This window comes from Carcharodon carcharias, chromosome 17, assembly GCF_017639515.1.
Source record: "Carcharodon carcharias isolate sCarCar2 chromosome 17, sCarCar2.pri, whole genome shotgun sequence".
Taxonomy (NCBI): Eukaryota; Metazoa; Chordata; class Chondrichthyes; order Lamniformes; family Lamnidae; genus Carcharodon; species Carcharodon carcharias.
The window spans coordinates 17,920,797-17,948,361 of NC_054483.1; the positions used below are offsets into that span (position 1 = coordinate 17,920,797).

At 41.0% G+C, this 27,565-nt stretch overlaps 1 protein-coding gene across 1 annotated transcript in view; it reads left to right on the forward strand.

Annotated features, from left to right (window-relative positions):
• Positions 1 to 27,565, forward strand: part of LOC121289805 (serine/threonine-protein phosphatase 2A 55 kDa regulatory subunit B alpha isoform) — a 66,573-nt gene that overhangs the window by 32,210 nt on the left and 6,798 nt on the right. Inside the window, exons 3-9 of the mRNA XM_041209644.1 lie at positions 8,964 to 9,061; positions 11,459 to 11,624; positions 17,450 to 17,562; positions 19,015 to 19,192; positions 20,659 to 20,823; positions 22,502 to 22,671; positions 25,811 to 25,902. Coding sequence (XP_041065578.1) covers positions 8,964 to 9,061; positions 11,459 to 11,624; positions 17,450 to 17,562; positions 19,015 to 19,192; positions 20,659 to 20,823; positions 22,502 to 22,671; positions 25,811 to 25,902 — 982 coding nt within the window. The remainder of the gene's footprint in view (positions 1 to 8,963; positions 9,062 to 11,458; positions 11,625 to 17,449; positions 17,563 to 19,014; positions 19,193 to 20,658; positions 20,824 to 22,501; positions 22,672 to 25,810; positions 25,903 to 27,565) is intronic.

Here is a 27,565-nt window from a genome sequence, read left to right on the forward strand (position 1 = left end):
ACACACCTTGCCGACTCTTGACAGTGAAGGAGAGAGAGAGGGGAATGATGCGAAGCACTAAGCAAGAGGGGCTATAAATTGGCGGGTTGGGGAAGGAAGCGCCAAGTGCAAGGGTTGGGGAGGAAGGGATAATCTCCAAAATTACACCAATCAGGTCAGTCAACGCAACGTAGGTCTAGGTGCGAAATAATCCGAAGTGCACTTAGTGGCTCCATTAAATTTGTGATGGTAAAGCAGAACGACATTGAACGAGGCAACTTGAAATGGCGCCCTAATGTATTTGTTAATTGGGAGCAAATGTCTTTTCTTAATTTTCAAAGTATGGGAATGGGTGAGAAGCGAAGGAACAGCTGCTTTTGCCAAAGTTCCAAACTTTAAAAATTGATTAACGTTGACATGATCCAGTGATAATTAAGTAGTTTGTGATAATGAAACAGTACAAACTTTTCTAAAGATTATTATGTTTTCGTTTGGAATTTGAGTTTGACTTTTTTTAATCCCATCCGAGTACTTTTGCCTTTCTATCAATGAGCAAGTAAATATAACCTCAAAACTAACTAAACCCAAATTTTAGTGATTCAGAGCAGAAATATGCAATCTATTTGGTTTGATTCTACCCATTATGTTCCAGATCAGAAATGCTTAAATATTGAAATTGTTGGTGCAGATGGAAGTATTAAGGGTGCAAGGAGTTGCTTAAGTCTGGGAGGAGAGGTGACGTCATCTTAACCTTGAAAAGCACAGCAGTAGTGCACATTTCCACTGATCCATGCTGTTCAAGGTTGGCACTTGTGAAGGGGTGGAGAAAACCATTGTACATTTTCTGCAGGGAACCAATTTTGATTTTGGATTGTTGTGAGGTCCAGAGAAATGAGCCGAATGTTGAATTTGATCTCCCGATTTGAAGAATGGTGTTGCAGAAGCAGACAGTTGAATTGTGCAATATGAAGAAAGAAAATCCTGACTGCATGGTTAGCTGTTTATTTTCTCTTTCTTTTGACATTCTTCCAGCTTGGGGATTACTGTAAAAATAGCACGCTTGGCAAGAGAAGAAAAAAGGGAGAAGGCGGCTGTTTTGTTGGTTAATACACGTCATGTGTGTTGCCTTTGCAGGGCAAGACACCGCATCTTGCAATTAATTGAAACTGTGTAAAAAGATTGAAAGGTCGTCTTCATCCTTTTTGTTTTGGGGCGTGGTGTTAACAAGTGAGAATTCACAAGCATATTAGCGTGCTGTGGACGATGAAATGCTTCCCCTGTCATTTCTCCCAGTCAATTAAGTCGTCTTTCTCTGGCCTAAATACGCTGATGTCCACTGCATCCTATGACCAAGGTATGGGATGTTTGTTTTTTTGAGTTAAGGGTTGAAACACTTTTTAATATAATGTGAAATCTGTTATGCATGTCTCTTCCTTCAGGCAGCCTGTTGTTGAACATATTCGACTAGTTAGTAGCTCAAAAGATTTTGCACTGGATTGTTGACTTGCTGATTGAACCACCCTTCACAAAAGCCTTGTTTGACAGTGGGGGTGGGGGGTTGGGGGTTGGATGTGGTGGTGCGGCTGGCAGTGTTTTGTCAGAAAGCCTCCTCATTTAATTCTCAACAAACACCCATTTACAAGATTTAAGTGAATGTACCTTGCAGTTTCTGATCAGCGAAGGCTGGTAACTGGTATGTTTTCCACTGGGCTGCGCAAAGATGCTCAAACTTTGCAAGACCTGAGACTTGAAATTTCAAGAGTTTCGCACATTTGAGGATTGTTCTGATGTGATTTCAAAAAAGGTGAAAAGAAGTCCTGTGCTCTAGTCCATTGTACCTGAAGGCGTACAGTGTGAATACTGACTCAGGTTTGAGGGTGACATCCTGGTGTTACGGCATTGGATTGGTTAGGGAAAGACATTAAAACTCTGACAACAGCTTCAGCTCCAGAAGCTATACAAAAGATGATGATGATCAGGTATAGTGTTTCAGCAGTATTGTCAGTTGAGTTAATGTTAAAATTAAAACTTGAACTATGAAAAATGTCCCAGCAGTAGAATTTGTTTCACTTTCAAACTTTGAGTCTGGTGATTGTACTGTATAATGATAGGATGAATGGTGCTGGGAGCAATTTCAGGTGGTGAACAAACACATTATACAACAGTAAAGCACATTTGCTTCAATATCATTGCTTTTCCTTTAATATATTGGTACCCACAGAAGCCAGTGACAAACTTCTGCTCAATTACTGATCTGCTTCATTATCCAACATGACTCATTGAAGCAAAGGCTGTGCTTTGCCTGTGTAGTTCATTGGACTCTTAAGGATATTGGTAAGCAAATGGCATCGAAACTAAAATAAGCTGCTGGAAATAGATATAAAAGAATTAATTTCTGTCATGATCAGTCATTGTGCGAGAAATACAGATGAATGAATGTAAAATTGGAGCATGCCAATGAGATGTAGCCTTGTACGTGGAAGGGGTGCGATTTCTGATCGTGTTTGCTAGGTAGCTTTTCGTGTTTGAACTATGACTTGTACTGTGGTGGCATGTCACTCAGCCTGAATGAGGTCGTCATTACTGAGTCAGACTCTTGGTCTCAATTGCCCACAGACAAACTACATTAGAGGTCATTGAATGTTGATCACGAATGGGAATTTTGTATGTGTTATTCTTCCTTGCCTTAGCAGAGTGAGGTTGATGGATTTGCCCATTTACTGTGACCTTCGGCATGGAGGTCTGTCTGCTTCCATTAGGTTATTGTTCTTTAAAAGCTATTTCTACAGCACTGTGCAATATAATCTCAAGTGCCTGAAATTAAAATAGTATTTTTGTTGATGGGATGTGGGCATCGCTGGCCAGGCCAGCATTTACTGCCCACCCCTAATTACCTTTGAGAAGGTGGAGGTGAGTGCTTTCTTGAAACACTGCAGTCCATGTGGTGGAGGTACACCCACAGTGCTCCTGGGACAGAGTTCAGGATTTTGACTCAGTGACATTGAAGGAACAGCGATATAGTTCCAAGTCATGATGGTGTATGGCTTGGAGTGGAACTTTGAGGTAGTGGGGTTCCTTGCATTTGCTGCCCTTGTCCTTCCAGATGGTAGAGGTGCAGGTTTGGAAGATGCTGTCGAATGAGCCTTGGTGAGTTCCTGCAGTGCATCTTGTAGATGGTACACACGATTGCCACTGAGCATTGGTGGTGGATGGAGTGAACGTTTAATGTTAGAAGGGGTGCCAGTCAAGCAGGCTGCTTTGTCCTGGATGCTGTTGGGTTTCTTGAGTATTGTTGGAATTGCACTCGCCCAGGCAAGGATTTGGTTTTAAAACAAAAACAGAATTACCTGGAAAAACTCAGCAGGTCTGGCAGCATCGGCGGAGAAGAAAAGAGTTGACGTTTTGAGTCCTTGTGACCCTTCAACAGAACTAGGTGAATCCAAGGAAGGGGCGAAATATAAGCTGGTTTAAGGTGTGTGTGGGGGTGTGTGGGTGGGGGGGGGGAGGAGAGAGAGAGAAGTGTAGGGGGATGTGGTTGTAGGGACAAACAAGCAGTGATAGAAGCAGATCATCAAAAGATGTCACAGACAACAGAACAAAAGAACACTTAGGTGTTAAAGTTGGTGATATTATCTAAATGAATGTGCTAATTAAGGATGGATGGTAGGCCACTCAAGGTATAGCTCTAGTGGGGGTGGGGGGAGCATAAAAGATTTTAAAATATTTAAAAATAATGGAAATAGGTGGGAAAAGAAAAATCTATATAATTTATTGGAAAAAACAAAAGGAAGGGGGAAGAAACAGAAAGGGGGTGGGGATGGAGGAGGGAGCTCAAGACCTAAAGTTGTTGAATTCAATATTCAGTCCGGAAGGCTGTAAAGTGCCTAGTCGAAAGATGAGGTGGTGTTCTTCCAGTTTGCGAGGATTTGGTTTTGGCAGTTAAATATTGTTGAGTGGCATGTGAAGAGAATCTATTCTTCGTTTATTTCCTTTTGATGAGTATTAGGAATAATTAAAATTTTAAATACATATGGTGTACATAGTCTGAGATTTCCTTTTTCAGGAACTCTGAGAAGCGCTTGATCGTCTGAGAAGCGCTTGATCGTCTGAGAAGCGACATAGGTTTTTGTTTAAGATTTCACAGTAGATGAGATTTTCACTTCTAAGTTTGAAGATCAGTTGATCGGCAATTGATTGGGAGTTCAAGTTGCTCTGAGTTGACGAAAGCCCCAAAAATATTTAGAGTAAGGCTTGCTCCTGGACTCAGCTGTTTATTACTGTATTATGGAATGAAGATTGCTTGACATCAGTATGATTGCATTCTAATTCACACAGTAAGGACAATTTGAAGCTATGCTTGTAATATTCAACTATGAACTGGTTTGAGAGTGTGAATCAGAAGAGTGTTTGCAATTGTGAAGAGCTGTGGAATAGTAATGATGTGCCCATGGAGTGCCTCAAGTAAAGCAGCTATAAATAACCAGCCGCCTTATGTTAATCTTCAGTGACATTGCAACAGATGGGACCAACCAAGGAGAGGAGGGAAAAGAAAGTTATTGATGATTTAAAAGGATCAGGCCAATCATGGTCATTCTGTATCTCTGTCTCCCCATTTGTCGTTCAGGTGGCAGTAGGTTATGGCTTCACCTTAGCTTAACTTAGTGCCCTTGGAGTTTTTCTGTTCCAAGACTGTTCTTCAGAATCTTGTACTTTTGGAGGTTTTTCTATCCTTAAATATGTGGAAAATGTTGATAGTACAAGGGTCGACCTCAAACTGAGACGGGCAGATCGAGCATGGTCTTCCCAGCAAGACTTTTGGGAACCAAATGATTACAGATAGAAAGACACGAGCAATCAGTTGCTGCTTAACAATTAAATTAACTGTTGGGTAATCTTGCGCTCATTGTTCAGGCTCATAGACCTGCATCAGATGGCAAGATGGCATCTGAATGATCAGAAGAAGAATACACTACTGAGCTGATTGCCTACCCTGAGCTTGGTTCACGATATTCACAGAGCTGCGAAGGGCTGCCATCTGGCATTTGAAGCATGTTTTGTTACAAAGACTCCTGCAGTGTCTGGAAACTGGAAGGTTTTCGTCAGCGATATGTTTTGTAAAAAGATAGCATGTAAAGTATGCATTCCTGAGGTGTTTGAAGGTTAAGTTCAGAATAAAAAGGTAAAATTTGGCTGGAAGAAATTTTGTTCAGTGTAAGAGATTGCTGAGAGGACTATGGATAAGTTGATTTAAATCTCGAATGGAAATTGGGGTACTTTTCACCAATGTCTTGAGGTCTCAATCAGCTCCCCAAATAATGTTACCACTTTAAGAGCAACACAACTCAGAATTGAGCGCAGGTTGGAGATATATTAATGGAAAAATGTAGAAACATGCAAACTTGATCTTCTGTTCTATAACCTGAAGATGAGAAGTAATGAGGAGGGCAGTGTCAGGATTTTGACCATTTCAATAACTGATTTTGATTTTATAATTGCAATTCATACTTGCAAGCCCTTAAGTCTAAATTATTGCAGTAAAGGGTTGAGAGATGTTGACTGCCATTTGAAGGGAGTTATTTGCTCTGATCTGACAGAATAATGATGAAGAGTTCTGCTGAAGATCTTCAAAAATAGATATAAGAGTGGGTGGTAATAAGCTGTGGAAAGTGAAGTTTGATTTAATTTTGCTAAGGGTGAGATTCTAACTTTTGAGGATTCCTCTTATCTTTGTCCTTGTGGTTATCCAGTGAGATGGGAGGTGGGTTTTGCCTTCACTAATGCTGTTGTGTAAATGTCTGCTTTGAATTATAGTTTCAGGTATTGGGGTCACATACCCTGTTCTTGCCTTCCTTGTTATGAGGAAGTTCTTTTAATTAAGTATAGAAACCTGGGTAAAGAGCCCAGCAAGGTTGAAAAGTGCAGGACAGAACGTGAGATAGACAGAGATTTCAAGGAAATCATGTGTGATGCTTGGGCTTTCAAAACCTTTATGCTTGTGGAAAGGAGGAAACACTAAATGAGTTTAGGAGTTACACAATTTTGAGGTTCTGGGCAATCATGAGACAATACAAAGAGCAAAAGAACAAATTACAGCACAGGAACAGGCCCTTCGGCCCTCCAAGCCTGCGCCAATCATATTGCCTGTCAAACTAAAACATTTTGCACTTCCGCACATCTCCTCTATTGTTTTCTCCTCTCACCTTAAATCTATGTCCCCTAGTAATTGATTCTTCCACCCTGGGAAAAAGCTTCTGACCATCTTCTCTGTCCATGCCACTCATATAATTTTGTAAACTTCTATCAAGTTGCCCCTCAATCTCCGTCACTCCAGTGAGAACAATCCGAGTTTCTCCAACCTCTCCTCATAGCTAATAACCTCCGACCAGGCAGCATCCTGGTAAACCTCCTCTGCACCCTCCATATCCTTCTGGTAATGTGGCAACCAGAATTGCACGCAGTATTCCAAGTGTGGCCTGACCAAGGTTCTATACAGCTGCAGCATGACTTCCCAGCTTTTATACTCAGTACCCCTGCCAATGAAGGCAAGCATGCCATATGCCTTCCTGACTATCTTATCCACCTGCATTGCCACTTTCAGTGACCTGTGGACCTGTACACCCAGATCCCTCTGCCTGTCGATGCACTTAAGGGGTTCTGCCTATAATTCCTACCCGTATTAGACCTTCCAAAATGCGTTACCTTGCATTTGTCCGGAATAAACTCCATCTGCCATTTCTCCGGCCAAGTCTCCAACCAATCTATATCCCGTTGTATCCTTTGACAATCCTCTTCACTATCTGCAACTCCTCCAACCTTAGTGTCGCCTGTAAACTTACTAATTAACCCAGTTACATTTTCCTCCAAATCATTTACGTATACTACAAACAGCAAAGGTCCCAGCACTGATCCCTGCGGAACACCACTAGTCACAGCTCTCAATACAGTACAGTTCCAATACAGTGAGTATACAAAGAGGCAAAAGTGCGTGCAGGTCAGTGTGTTTAAGACTTAAGTGCAATATGCATGTGCAAGACTAAAATCATGTCTTTTCAAGATTAGGAACAAGGGGTTTAGAGGAGCATTGATAAAATGTAAAGATTACTTGGATGATGAGTGTGCTGGGGTGTTGTCTATGCCTCTGTATCTTGTGAGAGAGGGACATTTCAAGAACTCGCTGAGGAACAATATTTAAGTCTTGGTATGGCTATGGAGCTTTTCTTTTTACATGAAGGCAATTCTCTTCTTGATTTCTGCCCAGCGGCATGTCCAAAACACCATGCTTTTTTCTTCAGTTATGCACACATCCTAGATTTTGGGTGCTGCTGGCTTGACTTTAAATGGCTCCATGCAGCCCACCACTGAAAATTTGCATTCAGCAATGTAAATCTCACTGTGAAATGTAAATATGATGCAAAAATATTAAAATGCCCAGATAATTTAAAATTAAATAATTTTTGATTTACACTATGTAAGACGCCAGATCTGACTACACTGTGCTCACTGTTGTACTCTGTCCTACGTAGATGCAGGGTGCTTTTGACAAGAGCTGAGCCCTTTTGAACACTTGTACTTATGATATGCATCAGGAAATCTGGCTGAGCTGTTCCCATATGTCTGTGTATGTGCATCAAGATAGCACTTGGTTTTGTGGGATAAGTATGGTGAAGTGGCCCTTAATTTGGTGAGGTGAAGGCGTAGTGGTATGGTAGCAATCCAGAGACCCAGGGTAATGTTCTGGGGATTGGGGTTCAAATCCTGCCACAGCAGATGGTGGAATGTGAATTCAATAAAAATCTGGAATTAAAAGTCTAATGATAATCATTGTCGATTGTTGTAAAAACCCATTTGGTTCATTATTGTTCTTTAGGGAAGGAAATCTGCCACCCTTACCTGGCCTGGCCTACATGTGACTCCAGACCTACAGCAATGTGACTCTTAAATGCCTTCTGAACAAGGACAATTAAGGATGGGCAATAAATGCTTGCCTAGCTAGCGACGCCCACATCCCATGAATGAATTAAAGAAATTACTGTTTCTGAGACCTGGCACAGATGAAAAAAGCTAGAAAATGAAGTGCTGCTGCTGTTTGCTGAATTTAAACTTGCAAGATTAAATTTAAATTGTGTTAATTGCAAGCTCTCCAAGCCCTAAAGTACTTCACAATTGTTGATATGCATTTGAAATTTGGGTACTGTTATAATCATGGTAAGATGGAAATTTGTGTGCAGTAAGGTCCCACAAACAGAAATGAGAGAGCTGATTGAACAGTCTATTCCATTGATGTTGGTTGAAGGATAAATACCAGACAGAATCCCAGGGAGAAGTCTGCTGTTCTTCAAAGGATGCCCTGGGATATTTTCATGTCCACCTGAGAGAATGCAGAATGTTCCTTGGTTTCACGCCTTAGCTTGAAGATTGTACAGAAAGGAAGTTTTGAGCACATGACTCTGTTGTGGGGATTGAATTTATGACCTCCTGACACAGTACTACCAGTTCTCCATGGTTGAAACAAAGGCTCTGTTGACTGGCATTTGTAGTTGATACCCTATCCTATAAAAGCATCTTTAATATGCAGAAGATCTAAAGTGCAAGTTAGTACATGTAGCTCACAGCTATTCACTGCTCCCCAAACCTAGAGAGTAATTCAGGGATTATTTGTATAAGATTGCCAGAAAAGATGTTGAAAATTAAATATGACTGTTTTGTGTTCAACAAAATACAATTATAAAAGAAACTGTTTCCATTGGCTTCAATAGATCCAAGATTTCACTGTCCAAAAGATCACTCTGAACAATGGCAGACTGAATTTCCAGAGAAGTTCGTTTGAATCGGCCTTTTTTTATTTGTTGTAGATTTAGAAATGATATTGCTAAGAGTTGCATAATGTTAACAGCTAAAAACAACTTGGGTGTTCTTTGTTTTGCTGAAGTTTTAGTGCCTGCGTTAATTCTACTGATTTTTTTCCATCTTCTTGTTCTTCACAGCTGATATTATTTCCACAGTAGAATTCAACCACTCTGGAGAACTACTAGCAACCGGGGACAAGGGGGGTAGAGTCGTCATATTCCAGCAGGAGCAAGAGGTGAGTATTATTTGTCTAGCACAGAGACACGTTTGAAGAGAATAAGTCCTCATGGTTCCAGATCAAATAAAGCATGAAGTAGCCATTTGTGCATCTTGGTTGTGTCAGATTTGCCGTAGAGTGCTGTTCAGAGCAATCATGATAACCCATTCATCCCGTGTTGCCACCATGCTTATTTTCAAATGTTGATAGCAATAAATTGTTGCCAGTCTTCATGCTCCATGAGCTGCTGCCCACCTTAATTCATATTAACTTAGGAATATAACTGTTCTGTACAATTATTGAGCTTCACCTTAAATTCGTATATGCTATTCCCGTCCATTACTCCACGTGGTAGTGCCTTTGACATTCTCACCGCTGTGATTAAAGAAATTACTTCTAAATTCCTTATTAGATTTACTCGTAACCAGTTCAGCTCTATAGAACTTCTTCATAATTTTAGAAACCTGCATCAGGTCACCTCTCATTCTCATTTTTGTTCAGTCCTTCCTAATGGCTGTGTCATCAAAGTTCAGGTATCATCCTTAGAAATCTTTTTGAACTTGATTCAGTGCTTCTATATCTTTGCTGTAGTATTGAGATCAGAATTGTACTCAGTACCCCAAACGTGGACTAAACAAGGTTCTGCATAAGTTAAACAGAACTTGGACCTGTTTCAATTTTCTTCCTCGAGAAATAACCTCTTGCGGTTTGTTTATGTTTGTGGTTTTGTTAACTTCTATTGCTACTTTTAATCATTTATGAATCTAGATCTGCTTATGTACAAGTTTTTTTTTACCAATTTACTTTCTAGTTCTATCTCATTTCTTTATATGTTTCCAATCTATTACCTATAAGTGAGACAAGGAACTATGTCTCAGTCATTTAATCTTATTACGTTTTGATCGCTAGTGTCTCACTGCATCTCTGCATGTCTCTTCTCTCTGGTTCACCTCCCATTGCTAGTTTCAGTCATGATTCCTCTCTTGGGCTTCCTTGATACTGGGTAAGAAAGGAGTCCTGTACATAGTGTAAAAATTTTTCCAGCATTTTCTGCTTTTTTTCCCTTTTCCCATTTTACTTTCTCTGACCAGTTTATTTGTAGGTCATTGAAATCTTCCAGGATTTTGGCCTGTTTTTAATCCATTTTTATTCAATTCTAGAATTAAGTTGTTAATAGTAAGTTGCAAACTGTCCTATGCAATTTCACCCAATTATTTGGATAACGTGGATATTTTCTTATGTGCTGATTAGCGATACTCACCGGGTATGAAGCTGTAGCTGAGACTACGCCCAGTTATAGAACTGTTTTGCTTGTATAATACCTGAATGTTGTTGCAGTTTGTATCAGCACATAAGTGAAACCTACTTTGTGTGGTTCCAAATGACTGGCAATGTTGTTGGCTGAAGGACCTTTTGGTTGAACCTCCCTTAATCGGAAAGTAAGTTTCAGCCGTTCAGTTGTCCCACATGCCTATATTTGGAAAAGGGATGGATCTGTATGTTGCTAATAATGTGTTCCTGGATTTGTTGTTTGTATTGTGGCTGAGTCCAGATGGAATTTGAGGTGGACCCCAGTTTCATCTTGCTGGGCAATGAGTTGTTACATTAAAATTCTGGTTTTGATTGGAATTCTGTTTGTAGCTGGGAAGAGTTGGAGGGGCAAGTAAGAGAGCACTGAATCGCCTCTCAGGCAAATTAATTTTCCAAGTACAAAAAGCTGCTTGTTGCAAGTGAAAGACAGTGTTACTGTGGTGGTGGTGTCTCTGTGATGATGTAAGTATCTATGTTCTAAATGAAGCAAGTGGGGCATCAATCTGCTTATTGTTATGAGGGCTGTTGAGTCACACTATGCCAGAAGACAGGATAGTTATTCACCAACTTGAATTTTTAGCACCATTTGCGAAGCCTGTAACATCTCCAGGTGGCTTTGTGAGCAAAGGACGTGTTTTCAGATTATCTAACTGTGCTATGTTCACTGCCTGAGTTCCAACTCCAAACGCAGCTTGGAAAAATTTTCTCGTAGATTATTACTGCGGCTGCTGATAAGTTTACCTTGGAGCTTATTTTCAGCTAGTGAGAACTCTTAAACTTCAGTAACAAGTTAAAGTGAAAAAGTTTAATTTTATAGATTTTAATTTGTATGCTGTTCAGTCAGAACACTCAACTAATGTATTACTACTTGGTCTTGGATATTCACTGCTAATAACAGAATAAAATTTCATAATGGCTTTTTGGTGAAGCAACATTGGTCAGTATGGCAGGGGAGATATCCATATAAATGACATATAAAAGAAAGAGCCCACAGCAAATTCAGAGAAGGATTTTTAAGAACCAGTTAACTTCTGCAGCTTCCCCATCCCAATTACTTTGGTGTTCTGGTAGCATTGGTGTTCTAATGTATTCTATTTCTTTCAGAACAAAAGCCAGCCTCATTGCAGAGGTGAATACAATGTTTACAGTACTTTTCAAAGCCACGAACCCGAATTTGACTACTTGAAAAGTTTAGAAATTGAAGAAAAGATCAATAAAATTAGATGGTTACCCCAACAAAATGCTGCACAGTTCCTGCTCTCGACAAATGGTAAGTTTCTTTTCTTTGCCAGTGTTTCATCCTCTTGCTCAGAACAGTTCCACTGGCACTGCTGCTTTGCAGAACTTTGGCCCAGTGATCTCTCGTCCAACCACAGCAAATGGTCAACTCATGCTCCCTTCAGCTTCCATTTCCCCAAAAATGCTCTCTCAACCTGGCACCCTGCTTACAGAAACTGAAGAAACAGCTTTGTGGTTCTTGGACTGCCTGCAAATTATTTTTGTTCTCTTGTGCAAGCTGGGGCACTGGTTGAGAGGTGCTGTTTGTTCAATTTTACTTCAGCCTGGTGGCCATTCTCCATGTTGGAGCCTTCAGAATGGAGGCTGTTCATGCTCGCTATGTCTTTGCATGATATCTATATTCTTGCACTTTCTCATACTGAGTTGATACAGTTACTGGATAGCAATAAGTATTGGGGTTCTTCGTTGAATTTCTCCCACACCCAATAATATATGATTGCTGTTGGATTACTGAGTTAGTGGTGAAGATGGAATCAAATGCATTTGGATGACTGTTTTAAATTTAAAATATAAAAAAACCCTCCTGTTTTCTCCCTCCTTGCCTGCCAAGGCTTTGACTGGTACTCTGGTAGCATTGGTGATATTTGGTAGCGCCCATCTCCAAGTGAGAGCATTCCTCTGGTATTTCACTTGGCAGGTTTTTTTTAATGTATGTGAGGCCAGCTTGATTTAGTTAGCTATTTGACCATGGAGACTGACCCACAATCGCACTATTCCCCTTGGAGTTTTTAGCCTCTGGGTATTGATCAGAAGTAGGGATGTTGGATATTGCTCAAAAAAAAAGCCTTCTATTTTCTTGAGCCAGAAGCCCCAAAGCCAGTTGTACTTATCATCACCCCAGCTTATATTAGCAAACAGAATTCCATTTTGGCACCATTTGTACACTTGTCACAGTGCATCTGCCAAATAATTCATGGATTTTCTTTTTGGTGAGTTTTACTTTGAAGTTCCTCTCCACTCAGCAATGGACCAGGTCTGACAGACCTTTTATGTGTGAGGATGCTTCATTGTCAGGCTTCTTGATTAATTGTTTGGAGGGTTTTCTGTGCTGTGTATGATGCAATGAGCACATAGTTTTTACTCATTTGATGTGCTTCTTGTGAATTGGAAAGTGAGGGCTGAAAACCTGCTCCAAGTTTTGCCATCTTGTGCTTTTGGTGATTTTTTGCTTTTTCTTTTATAAATTTGAGCCCAATCTTGAGCTAAACTTCTAAACTTCTATTTAATGATGTATGGGATTAGACACAGGAATGTTTGTGAATCTTAGAAAAGCTCCCATTGTAACTTTTGTGTGAAAATGCCTCAAAGCACTTGGCAAACTTAAGTCTGTTTATAATTCCATGGCTTATATGGGCATAGTGAATGGGAGCATCAATTTCTAACTGGCTTACGTTACTCTGGCATCATTTCTAAATTAAAACAGTGCTAATGGAGAATGCAAGATGCTTGAATGGGAGAGAGAATTCTTGTTAAAGTGAGCTAAGGTGTCATCTTGGTTCCTTGTTGGCGAGTCAAGCCTGTGTGGTTGCTTCTGAAAGGTTGTCCTGAGGTAACTGGTAATTTGGAGATTCTCATGTTTCTCTCTGCACAACTCATCAGAGCTCATAGAAAATACATTCAAGTGGATGGATTAACTTAACTGCAGATTTTTAAAAATCTTTCATGGGATGTGAGCTTCGTTGGCCAGAATTTGTTGCTCACCTAATTGCTCTTGTGAAGGTGGTGGTGGTGAGCACCCTCCTTGGACTGCTGCAGTCCATTTGGTGTAGCTACCCCCACAGTGCTGTTAATAACAGAGATAAATCTCAAACATTTGTTTGGTATTGTCTTCCTATTTGCCACTGCTTTTACCTATCATGTTTTCTGCATTTGAATTCAATTCCCAAATTGATGACATCTGATTTTGCGAATGCCACTTAAAGAAGGTTGTGGGCTCAAGCCCCTGTCAAGATTTGAACACAGAAGAAATTTTGGCTGAAACACCAATGCATTGCTGAATGAAGCAGAATACTGCACACACTGGAAATTTAAAGTGAAAAAAATGCTGGAAATACTCAGCAGGTCAGGCAGCATCTGAGGAGAGGAACAGAATTAATGTTTCAGATTGTAATGACCTTTCCTTACTGAAAGAGTTTTGCACTTGGAGGTCTTTCAAATGAGAATTTCAAGTGAAGCCTTCTCTATCCTCTCAAATGGAAGATCCCATGGCAGTATTCAAATAAAAGGAGGGCCATAGCACACCATTTATTGGCAAACATTTATCCTTCAAACAACCGAAAACAGACTGCTTGGTCATTTAGTGCTGTTTGCGTATGTTGCTCCGTGCAGGATGACTGTCATGTTTCCTGTACTGCCGCAGTAACTACCTTCAGGAGAACTTAGTTATCTGCGAACCACATCAGGATGTCCTTATGTCATGAAGGTGCTGAATGAATGCAAGCCTTGTCATAATTTTTGACTCTTCTCATGAAGCGCTGTGCTGGTTGATAGCTTTTACGCTGATATCAATTGAGCAAACTCATCATTTCAGCAAAGTATAATACCGTTTTTACTGCCATTTGTACAGTGTGACGCACATAAAACATGTTAGCCCAGATTTTGTAATAAGAATAATGTTGAGGCAATCAGCACTTAGTTGTTATGGTGTAAATTGGACAGCAACTACCTGTATTCTCTCATGCAGTTAAAAGTGGAAATCAGCAAATTGCTTCCCAATTTCCTTCGCAAGTTTGACTGAAAGATTTGGTTTTCAGAGATATTAAGGACACAAAGTTGCAATACTTGTTCACTAGATACCCACTAAAGATACCAGAACAAATAAGGGCCCCCTCATTGAAGTGCTAGTGAATATTTCACAGCGTGAAAAGTCTTAATTAATGCCAATCTGCCACACTAGCCCTAGAAATTAACTTCTGAAAGTGGGAATACTCAGTTCTTCAGATTTTATTACTGGACATCTCACAAGGTGTGAAAACATTCATTGTTTAATCCTTAGCTCTCCTCTTTTTTCCTTCCTCCCTCCCTCCCACCCTCCCCCACCCCGTTCTGCCCACTTTAATTGATAACTGCCAATTACTGTGTAAACTTCGACAGAAATTTTGTGGGCAAGTGTAAATGCAGCGAACGATAACAGCCTTATTGTGGACAAAACCACAATAATTGGTTTGAAACCCACAAAAAAGCACAGGCCTAATAGTATTTGTTAGCCTAACTGTTGACCACAAAATCCAAGGAGTTGTCCTTGGGAATACAATTTATGCTTTAAATGATTAGGATTCAGAGTATTTCTGCTTTTTCATGACCGCATTAGCAATGCACATCCCTAAGAAAATTTGTCATGGAATCATTTGTGGAGAACAGTTAACCATTTACCAAAGGCAAATGTTGCCAAACCTGTATTTACCACAAAGGAGGAAAATACATTTATTAAAGGCAGTTTAATTTGATAGCTCCTCCAGTTTAGATAAAAATTGCGTGAAACAAATTTGCAAAATGGTTTTCATCTGAAGATAGTTTGGAAGAAAATTGTGCAATTCCATACCTAGATGACATGCAATATTGTGGCTCAAGAAGGCAGCTCACCATCAACTTCTCGAGCAATTTATATGATGGACAATAAATGCTCATCTCCAGAGTGATGTACATGAGCCGTGAGTGAATAACAAATACTATTAGGCCTGTGCTTTTTTGTGGGTTTCAAACCAATTATTGTGGTTTTGTCCAACACTGTGACAAAGATGGCAGAAGCTGCATTGTTCACCACCTCTTGATTTGAGATTTCTTTATCTGGGACTGTGTTCTAGGAATTTGGACTGGGTGTGACTGTATGAACAGGTTTAAGATCTAGGTAATCTAGCTAGTTTAAGAGATATCTGTCCCAAATTCTGATATAGATCGGAGGGGTATTTGAAAACCCAGCTTTAAAGGTGTCAGGACTATGAACTTATTACAACTTGGTTGAACATTGGCTAAGTTTAAAACACCTGCCCATGGTGAGAATTAGTTGTCACAGCTGTTAGACATTTATGCTTTTGTGAATTGAATGAGTCCCCTGAAATTTTATTTATTGCTGGGTGGTCAGTGGCACCTTGGTTTTAATTTGGAGCATGTTTTTGGAGCATTGGTTCTCTGCTTCTCCCTGCCCACCTGATTGTGGAGGAAGTCTCAGGAATCAGGTGGTGGCTAGCATGTATCCGAGGCTTTGGCCTGCCGTTTCTAAAATATACATGCTTCATGTGCCATTGCTGTGCATCTCCTATCTTGGTGACGTGAATTAACTGGATGGGGGTCATGACCGATTATAACTTGTGGCTTAACATTGTGATTATTCTATCGTTAACCTGGGAGGCTGGGGAGAAATGAGCTGCAATGCATTGGTTTAAAGAAAAAGGTTTGTGAACCTCACCATGGTCTGCTTGCCAATGGTGGCTGAGATTTGGAAGTTAGTTTTCTGTGAATTGGAGAAGAACTTTGGAAATCACAAAAGATGGCCTTTAGTCTTCCTTCTTAGCCACTCACCTTGTGTCTTGGCTTGATTTCCTCCCTCCCCACTGTTGTCTGTGGCATTTTGGAGTTGGCATATTGGCTGCCAGGCTTGTCTACACAAGGTACAGCATTTGAAAATAATTCATGGTACATAACTGATGGTAATGGAACTCAGGTGCACTCATGTCCTTTGAGGGAAAGAGGCTTGCCATCCTTCCCTGGTTTGGCCAATATGTGATTCCAAACTGCCCTCTGAAAGGTCCTGGGAATCCACTCACTTGGATTCAAGAAGCTAGCTCAACCATCACCACCTCAATAGCAGTTGGACACATCATAAATGCTGCCTCTACCAGCAATGCCTATGTCTAATAAATGAATAACAAAAATAGAATTTTGAGATATGTTAAATCTCTATGTATATTTAAACTGTTGTTTCACTTTGCATATTGAAATTACAGTTAATCCTGGCAGGTCATTGTCAGATGGTGCTCTGCTGCAGTTCTGTGTTTCTGACGAGAGAGGAAGTTGAAGGAGAAGAAAGGCTGTCCTCATATTGTTCTGAATGGGTGTTCTCAAACAGGTGTGGAGTTGTGGCACCTGTTGGAATGGATGGGCCACATAGCCTTGCCCCAGTCAACTCATTGGAACAGCCTGGCAACAAAAATGTTTGCAGAACTTGGCAGAGGTTTTTGAAATGGTGCTCACATTGATCTGGTGGAAGACACTGCAAAGCTGTCCCAATCCCCCTGTCCTGCCCAAAATTATTGGGAAAAAAGATCAGCTCATCAGTTCACCTTGATGCTGTTTGTGGGATTTTGCAGCGCACAGAATGCATTGCCATACCATGCCTAAAGATGGTTTGCTTGAGACACACCGTGTCCTCCCCTCACCCACCCTTAACCCCCCCAAGCCACCACCACCACACACACACCAAAATGCCCTTGACTGGAGAAGAAAACAGCATTCAGCATAATTAAAATTTGAAGTGTTTTTGTGGATCTGATAATTATGAACTTGGAGTCAATTTGTATAATTTCCATCGTCAATAAATTTATTCTGTGGTAATAATGCAGTATTGATTTCAGTGACTGTGATGCAATGAATATCGATGTTTCAATTCCATATCATTCCGTGTTTCCGACAGTAATTTTGCTTGTGCATTCGCTGAACTTGCAAAAGCTGGTTTATTTTTGCAAATGGAATCATGTTAAAATGTTACACTTTCATTTTGTATGACACAGAACTAGCACTCGAGTCCTGAAGTGGGCTCATGCTACTTGTTATGTGGTCAAATTCTACTTTGTTTTACAGATAAAACAATAAAGTTGTGGAAAATCAGTGAAAGAGACAAACGGCCAGAAGGTTATAATTTGAAAGAAGAGGATGGGAGATACAGGGACCCTGCCACAGTCACTACACTTAAGGTGAGAATTTGGTACAAACTGTTTTTCAGTTTCAGAATTTATTTTGTCCATTCAATATGTTTTTGTGCACTTTGCACCAGTGAAAGCCATGTGTGAAGTCTAGACTAAATAATTTCCTTTTTAAGGAAGGAAAAATTCCAAGATATTTGATGCCATTAATGCAAAGACCCAGAAGACAAACATGGGGGAAGTTGTGCCGCATCTTTAATTCAAATGGTGGCCTAGCCCTAGCTCCAGATAGTCAGAAAACCAAGAACTTAAATTTATCTAGTGCCTTGAACACAGTGAAGCATCTCCAGGTGCTCTGCAGGATTGTTAGCAAACAAAATATGACACTGAATATTGAGATGTTCGGATTGATGACTTGGTCCAAATGGTAGGTTTTCGGCAGTACCTTGAAGGAGGAAAGAGAGTTGGAGATGTCCAGGGAGGGAATTCTGGAACTTTTAGGGCCTCGACAGCATGACTGACAGTGTTGGAATGACCAAAATCATTTTTTGCACAAGAGCTGGTATTGGATGAGCGCAGAGATCTTGGAGTCCGACTGGAGCAGGGTACAGAGAGGGGAAGGGCGAGGTGATGAAGAGATTTGAAAACAAGGATAAGAATTTTAAAATCAAGGAATCACGAGCCATTGTAAGTCAGCAGTGAAAAGAGTGATGGGTGACAGGAGGTCATGCCAGTTCGGACACGGGAAATACAATTTTGCATGACTTGAAGATGGGAGGTTGACTAGAAATGCATTAAAATAGATGTAACAAAGGCATGCATGAGAATCTCACCTGCATAATCTTGAGGGTCAGCAAGCAATACCCTACGGTCTGTGTTTCCTATTGTCTATATCTGGTTTTGTGAGCATTGACTCGGGATTTCTATATTGGATTTTTTTCTGTGATTATGGATTTGCTAGCACATTGTCTTTGTAGTTCTCATTACAAAAAGAGGCATTCATATCATTGTATCTATGCCAACTTCTTGCTAGTGCAATCCAAACTAAAAGCATCATACTACACTCTCCCCATGGGCATGCATCTTTCCCTGTTTATCCACTTTGCTGTTAAAAAATAAAATGAACTTTGCCTTAACTGCTTTGTGTCCACTCATTCCACACAGTAATTCTCTGCATGCAGAAAGTTCTTAATTTCCTTCTCCTTGTGACTCTGTAAATTGATGACTTCTCATCACTCACTCACCAAAGACAAAACACATTCTTTGCTTGCAAAGCCCTTAATTTAAAAATGAAGCTTTCTGGAATCACCAGTACGTGTTTTCATTTGTATAGCTAATGTTAACTTTGAGAATTGAACATGGGGATGACCTTGGGTGTTTGCCCTGCTCCTTCTTCCATTACATACAAAACTTAGAGAAGAGCCGTTTTAAAGTGGTATGCCTTGTTCTGTTCTGCTTCTTCTTTGTTCCTGGTTTAACATTTTTGTTTCTCCTCATTCCTAGGTTCCAGTATTCAAGCCAATGGATTTAATGGTTGAAGCAAGTCCTCGAAGAATATTTGCTAATGCACACACATATCATATAAACTCTATTTCAGTCAATAGTGACTATGAAACTTACTTATCAGCGGATGATCTTAGGATTAACCTGTGGCATTTAGAAATCACAGACAGAAGTTTTAGTATCCTTATCAATGTGCACTTGAATCCCTTTCTGGGCAACACTTTTTTTTTGGCAGCGTGAGTACCAAGCTAATCCTGTCGTCTGTACAATGATTTATTCTGCACCTTATTTTCATGGAGTTGGTACAGGCAGTGTGTGACTGAACCATACAGGCATGAATGTCTTGAGTTCAACTCACACTTTGTGCGGAGATAGCAGATATTGTTGACCAGGATGGCTGTACAGCATTCGAGTTTGGGCTCAGTGCTCTGGGCCAAGCAGTGGGAAATCAGCCAGAAACTGTGCTCCACCTGGCTGATGAGCGATCCCTGTGAATGGATGTTTGGTGAGGATATAGGCTGTGGTTATTCGAAGATCAGATATCTTGATGGTATTCACTTGATTTTCATTTGAATGGCAGCCATTTGGAAAGACACTGGACTTTACTTGCACTCCAGAATTTGATCCCAGTAGGAATTGGCATCTTGAGAAAAGGAATGGGAAATGGTTTTTTGGGGATAAAACCTGTGAAATGTTCCCTAGTGCTCGCCTGAAAAGGCGTGCTCCCCATCTGTCTGTGCTTCCTCTCTTTCCTCCATGATCACTAGCGACAAATTGTGGATCTGAAGAGTGAGCAGTTATATCTGACTTACTACCGACTTAGACTTTTCCCATCTCTTCCACTCTGGCAGATCAGTTCATTCAAGTTTGGCAGCTCCCCTAGGCAGTTCATACGGGTCATGCACTGAATATGCTTACTTTCTGATATAGCATGTTATGCCATAGCAAGCTGCCTGACCAAGCTGCAACAGGCAGAATAATGACTAAACTGTTTTGCAGGTAAAATGGACAGTGCCAGTACGTTAAGTTTGATATCGTCAGTTTTCTGTCTTTGTGGAATAATGCATTTCTGGGGGTAGACTTGGAGGGTGAGCTTTGAAGGATATGAGGGAGTATGCAAGTTGATGCATGACTTGGGATGAGCAGCCACACAATGAGTCAGGCTTTTGTGAAAATAGGGTAGTGGCAGTTTCGGAAATGCAATTGGGAAGCAAGTTTATGCTTTGGGCTTGGATAAGACTTGACCATCCCTTAAATCTGCCATGGCATCAAACTGCAACCAGCTCATGGAGGCTACACTGTTGCTTTGCTTCATGTGTTAGTTGAAAATGAGGTCCACCATCACAAACCTGTTAGAAAATCAAGCACAATTAGCGGAATCTCGAACATCTTTGCTTTTCATCGCAAGTTCTTCATGATGTGTGTTGGTGACAGCTGGAACAGGAGCCAATTTGTGGGGAGATTAATGGAAAGTGATTGAGTGTTGTGAAAAGGTGGCAAAGATATGGCTGATTGTTTTGGGCCTAATAATGTTTACAAATTCTAATTGTGACCCATCCCGGATGGGTGTTTTAAATGCTCCAACCAGGGTGACACTTTTCTGGTTGGTCATCCAAATATTGTCCTTGATGGCCTGTCTCTCAGATATTGTAGATATCAAGCCTGCTAACATGGAGGAGCTGACTGAAGTGATTACAGCAGCGGAGTTCCACCCTAATCAGTGCAACACATTTGTATACAGCAGTAGCAAGGGAACCATTCGACTATGTGACATGCGAGCAGCTGCCCTGTGTGACAAACATGCCAAATGTAAGTGTACTGCTCAGATCTTCATACTTCAGTGAAATGTATATTTAATAAATGCTCCCTTCATACCGATCAAATTCATGTACTTAAATCAGAAACCAGCAGCACCAATGCAGGATTGTTTAGTAGCCATTGCTATTTAAGCAGCCTGCTTCAATTTGTTGGCAGGCAAAAGCTGGAACCAGCTGTTTATTTGTCTGACAGGCAACAAGTTTTATTTACTCACAGGTAAATGGCTATTTTATCTGTATAATCAAGAACATTACTTTAGGCCTCCCTGATTGCTGTGTGTGTATAATATGCTGCTGGAGAACAGCAACAGCGTGGGCGGGGGGCTGGTGGGGGTCCCAGGTTTGATCTCTGCACTGTACTGAACAGACTGATGTAACATTGCTGGAGCATTATGTCCTGTTTCTTCAACTTCCACCTTTCAGTCATGTCAAGCTTCACTAGCTTTCTATTCCCAAGTGAACTCATTTGACTATTTATATCCTAACTTGCGAATAATCCATGGCCTTGCTCTTCCTTACTTCAGCTGTATATCCATAAGTACATGGCCATGAGTGCCCATCAATTGTAAAGAACAAAAAACATTCTATGTTAATACTTCTAAAGACCTCCATCTTGCCAACTCCTTCCTTGTTCAACAAACTCCTTAAAATCTCTTCTCTCCAATTGCATACTCGCCCCACCATCCCATTTACTTTCTGGATCGAGTTCACTGTTTTTTCTTTTTGCCATTAAGAGAATTCCAAGATTGCCCTCTTTTGTGTGAGACACAATGTGGACAAAGGTTACATGATGGAAGAGTTATACAATCGTAGAACAGTTCCAGGGCCTGTGGCCCGCCTTTTTGGCTCTTTGCAAGAGCTACTGGGCTTGCCTTTGCCTCGTAGCTCTGCGATTTTTTTACTTCTCAGATGCTGATCCAATTTTTTTCTGTAAACCAGGATCAAATCTGCCTCCATTGTACTGTCAGTGCATTCCAGATCCTAACCACTTACAACAAGGTTTTTCCTCCTCGTCTTATGCCAGTCACCTTAAATTTTGTCCTCTGATTCTGAACCCTTCTGCCAATGGGAACAGTTGCTCTATATTTATTCTGTCCGGATCTGTCATGATTTTGTGGTTTACTTGTGAAAAGCAAGTAGATAAACTTGCAGCAGCTTGTGACCCTTGTTGCCCATGAGCTTGGTGACATGGCTGGTAAAATTTAGGAGCGCCTCATTTACCAATTCATTCTGCTGATTAGCCTCATGTATTAGTTTGCAAGATTTCCAGACAGCAACAGAGAGCGAATACCAAGATGATGGCGCAGGTGTTACCAACATTGGGATTTATTTACAGGACTATTACAGTCTACCATGAAAGGCTGAATGTCTGCAAATTATCGTAGGCCACTATGTGGCCTTTGAGCCTTAAGTGTATTGTCAAAGGAAGAATATTTCAACGATCATTTGTTTTATCAAACTTGGACAGCCGTTACTTGTAAAGATGTTGCTTTCCAGTGCTGAAGCTGACGAGTATGACTTGAATATAATTCTGCTGAATAAGTGATGTTGACTATATTGTACAATCAGGGTTACGGGTAATTTGACATGGACAAATGGGACAATAAGAAGAATGGAGGGAGCTAATTATCTGGGTGTTTACTGTCCCAACTTTACATTTTCTTCTACAGTGTTTGAAGAACCTGAAGATCCCAGTAACAGGTCCTTTTTCTCAGAAATCATTTCTTCAATATCAGATGTCAAATTCAGTCACAGTGGTCGCTACATGATGACACGAGATTACTTATCTGTCAAAATCTGGGACTTAAATATGGAAAGCAGACCTGTGGAGACATACCAGGTACGCAGGCTCCTGCCATTTTCTGTTGCTTGTTATTTCTGAGAGCTTGTTAAGTGAGAGTTGCTCACTTAAGTGCATTTTGTCAGCCGTGACTCAGTTGGTAGCATGCTTGTCTCTGAATCGCAAGGTTCCAGGTTCAAGTCCCACTCCAGGGCTTGACTGTAAAAATTCAAAGCTGACACTCTAGCACAGTACTAAGGGAGTGCTGCGTTGTTGGAGATGTTAAACTGAGGTCTCATTTGCCTGCTTGGGATGATGGTACTAGTTGGAAGAAAAGCAAGAGTTATCCCTGATATCGTAGCCAATATTTATGCCTTAATCAACATCATAAAAGAAGAGATTATCTGGTTATTATTATTGTGCGAGTTTGCTGAGGACATATTGGCTGCTACGTTTCCTATAATTATGACCATAACTTCAAAAACTTGAAAAAGTACTTAATTGGTTGTAAAGCGCTTTGAGCTGTCCAATGGTTGTGAAAAGTCTGTCTGTTTCTTCTGGTTTGTGGTCATCAAGGTGAGGGACATGGCACATCATGAGCCCAGTGATGGTGTCGAACATTTGCCATGCTAGGTGCAGCACAAGTAGAGTAAAGCCCTGTCTACACTGCCTTAACGATGTGTCTTAAGAAAAGCACCCACTGAAGCAGCGTGACATTTTTCTGCGTGTGTATACTCACCAAATGAAATTTCCAGCTAATGACACACACGGGGTACTTTGTTAAGTAAACCCATTTGCCGAAGAATTGTCCAAGCTGCTAAAGTAACTGAAATCAGAGTATAGCCTTTCTTCTCATTGCATTGTCTTTTTGTGTGTCAGTTTCCTTTTGATTTAAATAGTTGAGTTATCCATAGAAACTAGGTGCAGGAGTAGGCCATTCGGCCCATCGAGCCTGCTCCGCCATTCAATATGATCATGGCTGATCATCTGACTCAATAGCCTGCTCCCGCTTTCTCTCCATACTCTTTGATCCCTTTCACCCCAATATTAAAATCTGCCGCAAAAAGGAACTCATAGTAACTCACACCACAAGGTACACTCAATGGTTAGAATTCAGTTTGGCTGCTCAACTGAGTTTCTTCACTTGCACTCGCATGTATGATTAACATGTAGGTGTGGGATATTGTATTTACCTTTTTGGATGATAACTCAGTAATGGAACAAGAAAAGTTTGAACGGTCAGGTGCCTTTAGATATCTTTGCATTTCATGTAGAATAATTGTTTATGATCTCTGTTGGATACCTGAGTGTGGCAATTTTGCAAGTAGCATGATCATAGAAACAGTTGCAAGATGAAAGATGTTAATTGGTTAATCCTGTTACAGGAACATAGAAACAATGGCCATTTAACCCCTCACCTTATTCTCCCATTAAATGAGATCATGGCTGATTTATGACCTAGCTCCACTCACCCGCCTTAGCACCATACTCCTGAATACCTTTGAACAATAAAGTTCTGACAATCTCAGATTTTACAGTTTGCTTTGCATCAGCTGCCAGTTTTGGAAGAGACTTGCAAACTCCTACCACCCTTTGTGTGTAGTAGTATTTCCTAATTTGACTCCTGAAAGGCCTGGTACTTAGTTATAGACCAGGCTCCCCAACCAGCAGAACAGTTTGTCCCAATTTACCTTGCCTCTTCCCCTTAATATCTTGAATAGTTGGATCAAATAATTTCTCAATTAATTCTAGCAAACATACACATGGTTTGAGCAATCTCTCCTCGTATTTTCCAGTGAATCCATGATGAACTTCCTCGAAGGCCGTTATATGCTTCCTAAGGTCCAGTGCCCACACTTGCTCTCAGAACTGATGTGTGGTCTAACCAGAAGTTTGTGTGGCTGAAACAAGACTTTTATCGCCTTGACCGATTATAATACTTAAATAGAATACGAGAGAGGAATCTTTCAAACTATTGCCTCATGTCCTGGGGTCATCCATACCCTTTGAATCTTTGGAACAAATAAGTGGGTCTTTGGTTAATGTCCAACAATGGCATTTTTGACATTGCAGCCTTCCCTCAATATTGCACTGGAGTGCCCTCCTAAATTATTTGCTGATTCTTGGAGTGGGGCGAGCACACACAAGTTTCTGGCTCAGATGAGAGTGGCACCAACTGAACCGAGTTGACCCCTTGATGCGTGTTGACCTATCCTACACATAAAGAAAATGTATGAACACAGGAGCTTAATGGTAGTGGACAGTGTTAGATAAATTAAACTGATAGTAACTGATTTAGGCAGTAATGTTCTGCTTGGGACCTGTAGTCACGGTGAGTCGCTGGAGCCTTTTGCAGAGCTTCAAAAATATAACTTGTGTTTGTGCCAGCCCTGAATCTGAATTTTAGTTTGAGTTTGTTAAAGTTTGGTGCATGGATTGCACCCTTTACATGCTTATTAGTGTGTCTGTACTGCAGCTCACTGCTTTTTCTTATGTGCTTGGCTCCAAGTGTTTGATGAAAGATTTTTGTTTGAGCTCAGGTCATGGGAAGCACTGTATTAGACAACAAAGGTGACACTGAAAGGATTTTGTTTCTGTATTTATTTTTGGCATCACAGGCAAGGCAGGTCTTTATTGCCTATCCCCAATTCCACTTAAGAATGCAGTGATGAGCTGCCACTTAGGCTGCAGCAGCTGTGTGTGGTGAAGGTACTGCCACAATGCATGCATTTGCTAGTGATGAAAGAAGCAGGAACTTCAATCAGAGGAACCACTTAATTGTAGAGGATCATTGGATAAGTGGATAATTTGGAAGTTGCGCTTAACACTTACGATTAGAAAGCAGTTTCCAGCTATAATCCGAAGAATAAACTTGTTAATTTGCTTTTGGACGACCTGCAATGAAGTGTTACAATGGAAGACAAGGTGGAGAAAGATTTGTGAAAAGAACTGTAGTGCTGTTTCTGTTCATACCTCCCACTTTCTCACACATGTCACTAAAAGAAAATCCAGATGATCTTTCTAAATTTCATGCCTGGCTGTGTCAGTTTTACTTAATGTTATTCATGTGTTTGAGGATTTAAATGGCAGCCCAGATGTTCAGAAATAATTGTGTCCTTGTACCTTCTGCAGGATTGCAGTTTGCTGTTCACTGAATACGGTTTGTGTTGGCTCTGATACACTTTTTTTTCCCTTACAGGTGCACGAATACCTCCGAAGCAAACTCTGCTCGCTATATGAAAATGACTGTATTTTTGACAAGTTCGAATGTTGTTGGAATGGTTGTGATAGGTACAGCTGATTCTTCTACAATAAGATCTTCAACTGTTAATTTCCTTCTGGTTTTGTCTTTATTGCTGCTCATTCTGTGTGCCCTCTATATGGTATCATGGGACAGATAATTTCTGGATGCATGCGTTACAGGTACAATTTGAACTAGTGCTCGGCACCAATTTAGGCGATACACTTTGGGCTTGTACTTGTGTTTGCAATGATACTAGGTCAGAATTTGCCTTTTTAAGCTTAAATTGGCTCCTGGATGACACATCTGACAATGATAAGTTGAAACCAACTTAAGGCTTCTTGGCAGATGTAAGCCAGCACACGAGCTTGCCAGATCTGCTGTTCTCTAGAGCAATGCTCATCAGCCAGCTTGGCTGAGTGGAGCTTTGAACTCTGCAAACTTGTCCCTCAATGAGTAGAGTGATCTTGGTATTGATCAGTGGTTTAAGCTGCTTGCTGGTGTGTGTGGAGTTTTTTTTTTTGGACCATTTGTTCGTGGGATGTGGGCATCACTGGCTAGCCTAGCGTTTATTGTCGATCTTTAATTGCCCTTGAGAAGGTGGTGGTATACTGCCTTCTTGGATTGCTGCAATCCATGTGTTGTCGGAACATCCACAGTGTTGTTGGGAAGAGAGTTGCAGGATTTTGACCCAACAACAGTGAAGGAATGGTGACATAGTTTCAAGTCAGAATGGTGTGTGTCTTGCAGAGGAACTTGCAGGTGGTATTCCCATGCATCTACCGCCTTTGTCCTTCTAGATAGTGGAGGTTGTGGGTTCAAAGGAGTATTGGTGAGTGGTGCAGTGTATCTTGCAGATGGTGTACACTACTTCTGCTGTGCATCAGTTATGGAGGGAGTGAATGTTTGTTTGTGGGTGGGGTGCTGATCAAGTGGGCTGCTTAGTCCTGGATGCACTCGAGCTTCTTGGGTGGTGTTGAAGCTGCACTCACCAGGCAAGAGGAGAGTATTCCATCACACTCCTGACTTTTGCCTTGTAGCTGGTGGGCAGGCTTTGGGTGGTCAGGAGGTGACTTAATCGCCTTAGAATTCCCAGCCTCTGATCTCTTTTAGCCACAGTATTTACATGGCTGGTCCAGTTCACTTTCTGGTCAGTGGTAACCCCAGGATGTTGTTAGCGTGGGATTTGGCAGTGGAAGATGGGAAGATGGTTAGATTCTCTTGCTGGAGATGGTCCTTGTCTGGCATTTGTTTGGGCATGAATGTTACTTGCCACTTAGCCCAAACCCTAATCATGTACACGTCTTGCTGCATATGGCCATCGACTGCTTCAGTACCTGGATCATTGTGAATGGTGCCAAACTTGGTGCAATCATCAGTGAACATCCCCTCTTCTAACCTTATGATGTAGGGAAGATTATTGATAAGGGTTGGACCTGGGACACTACCTTGAGGAACTCCTGGATCAGTGTCCTGGATCATGAAATGATTGGCCTCCCACAAATGCAACCATCCTCCTGTATGCTCAGCATGACTCCAAACCACAGGAGAGTTTGCCCCAATTCCCGTTGACTTCAATTTTGCTAGGGCTGCTTGATTCCATACTCTGTCAAATGTCACATTGATGTCAGGGTCAGTCACTCTCGCCAAAGCTGCAATGAGGTCAGGAGCGGAGTAGCTCTGGCGGAACCCAAACTGAGCAGGAGGTGCTCA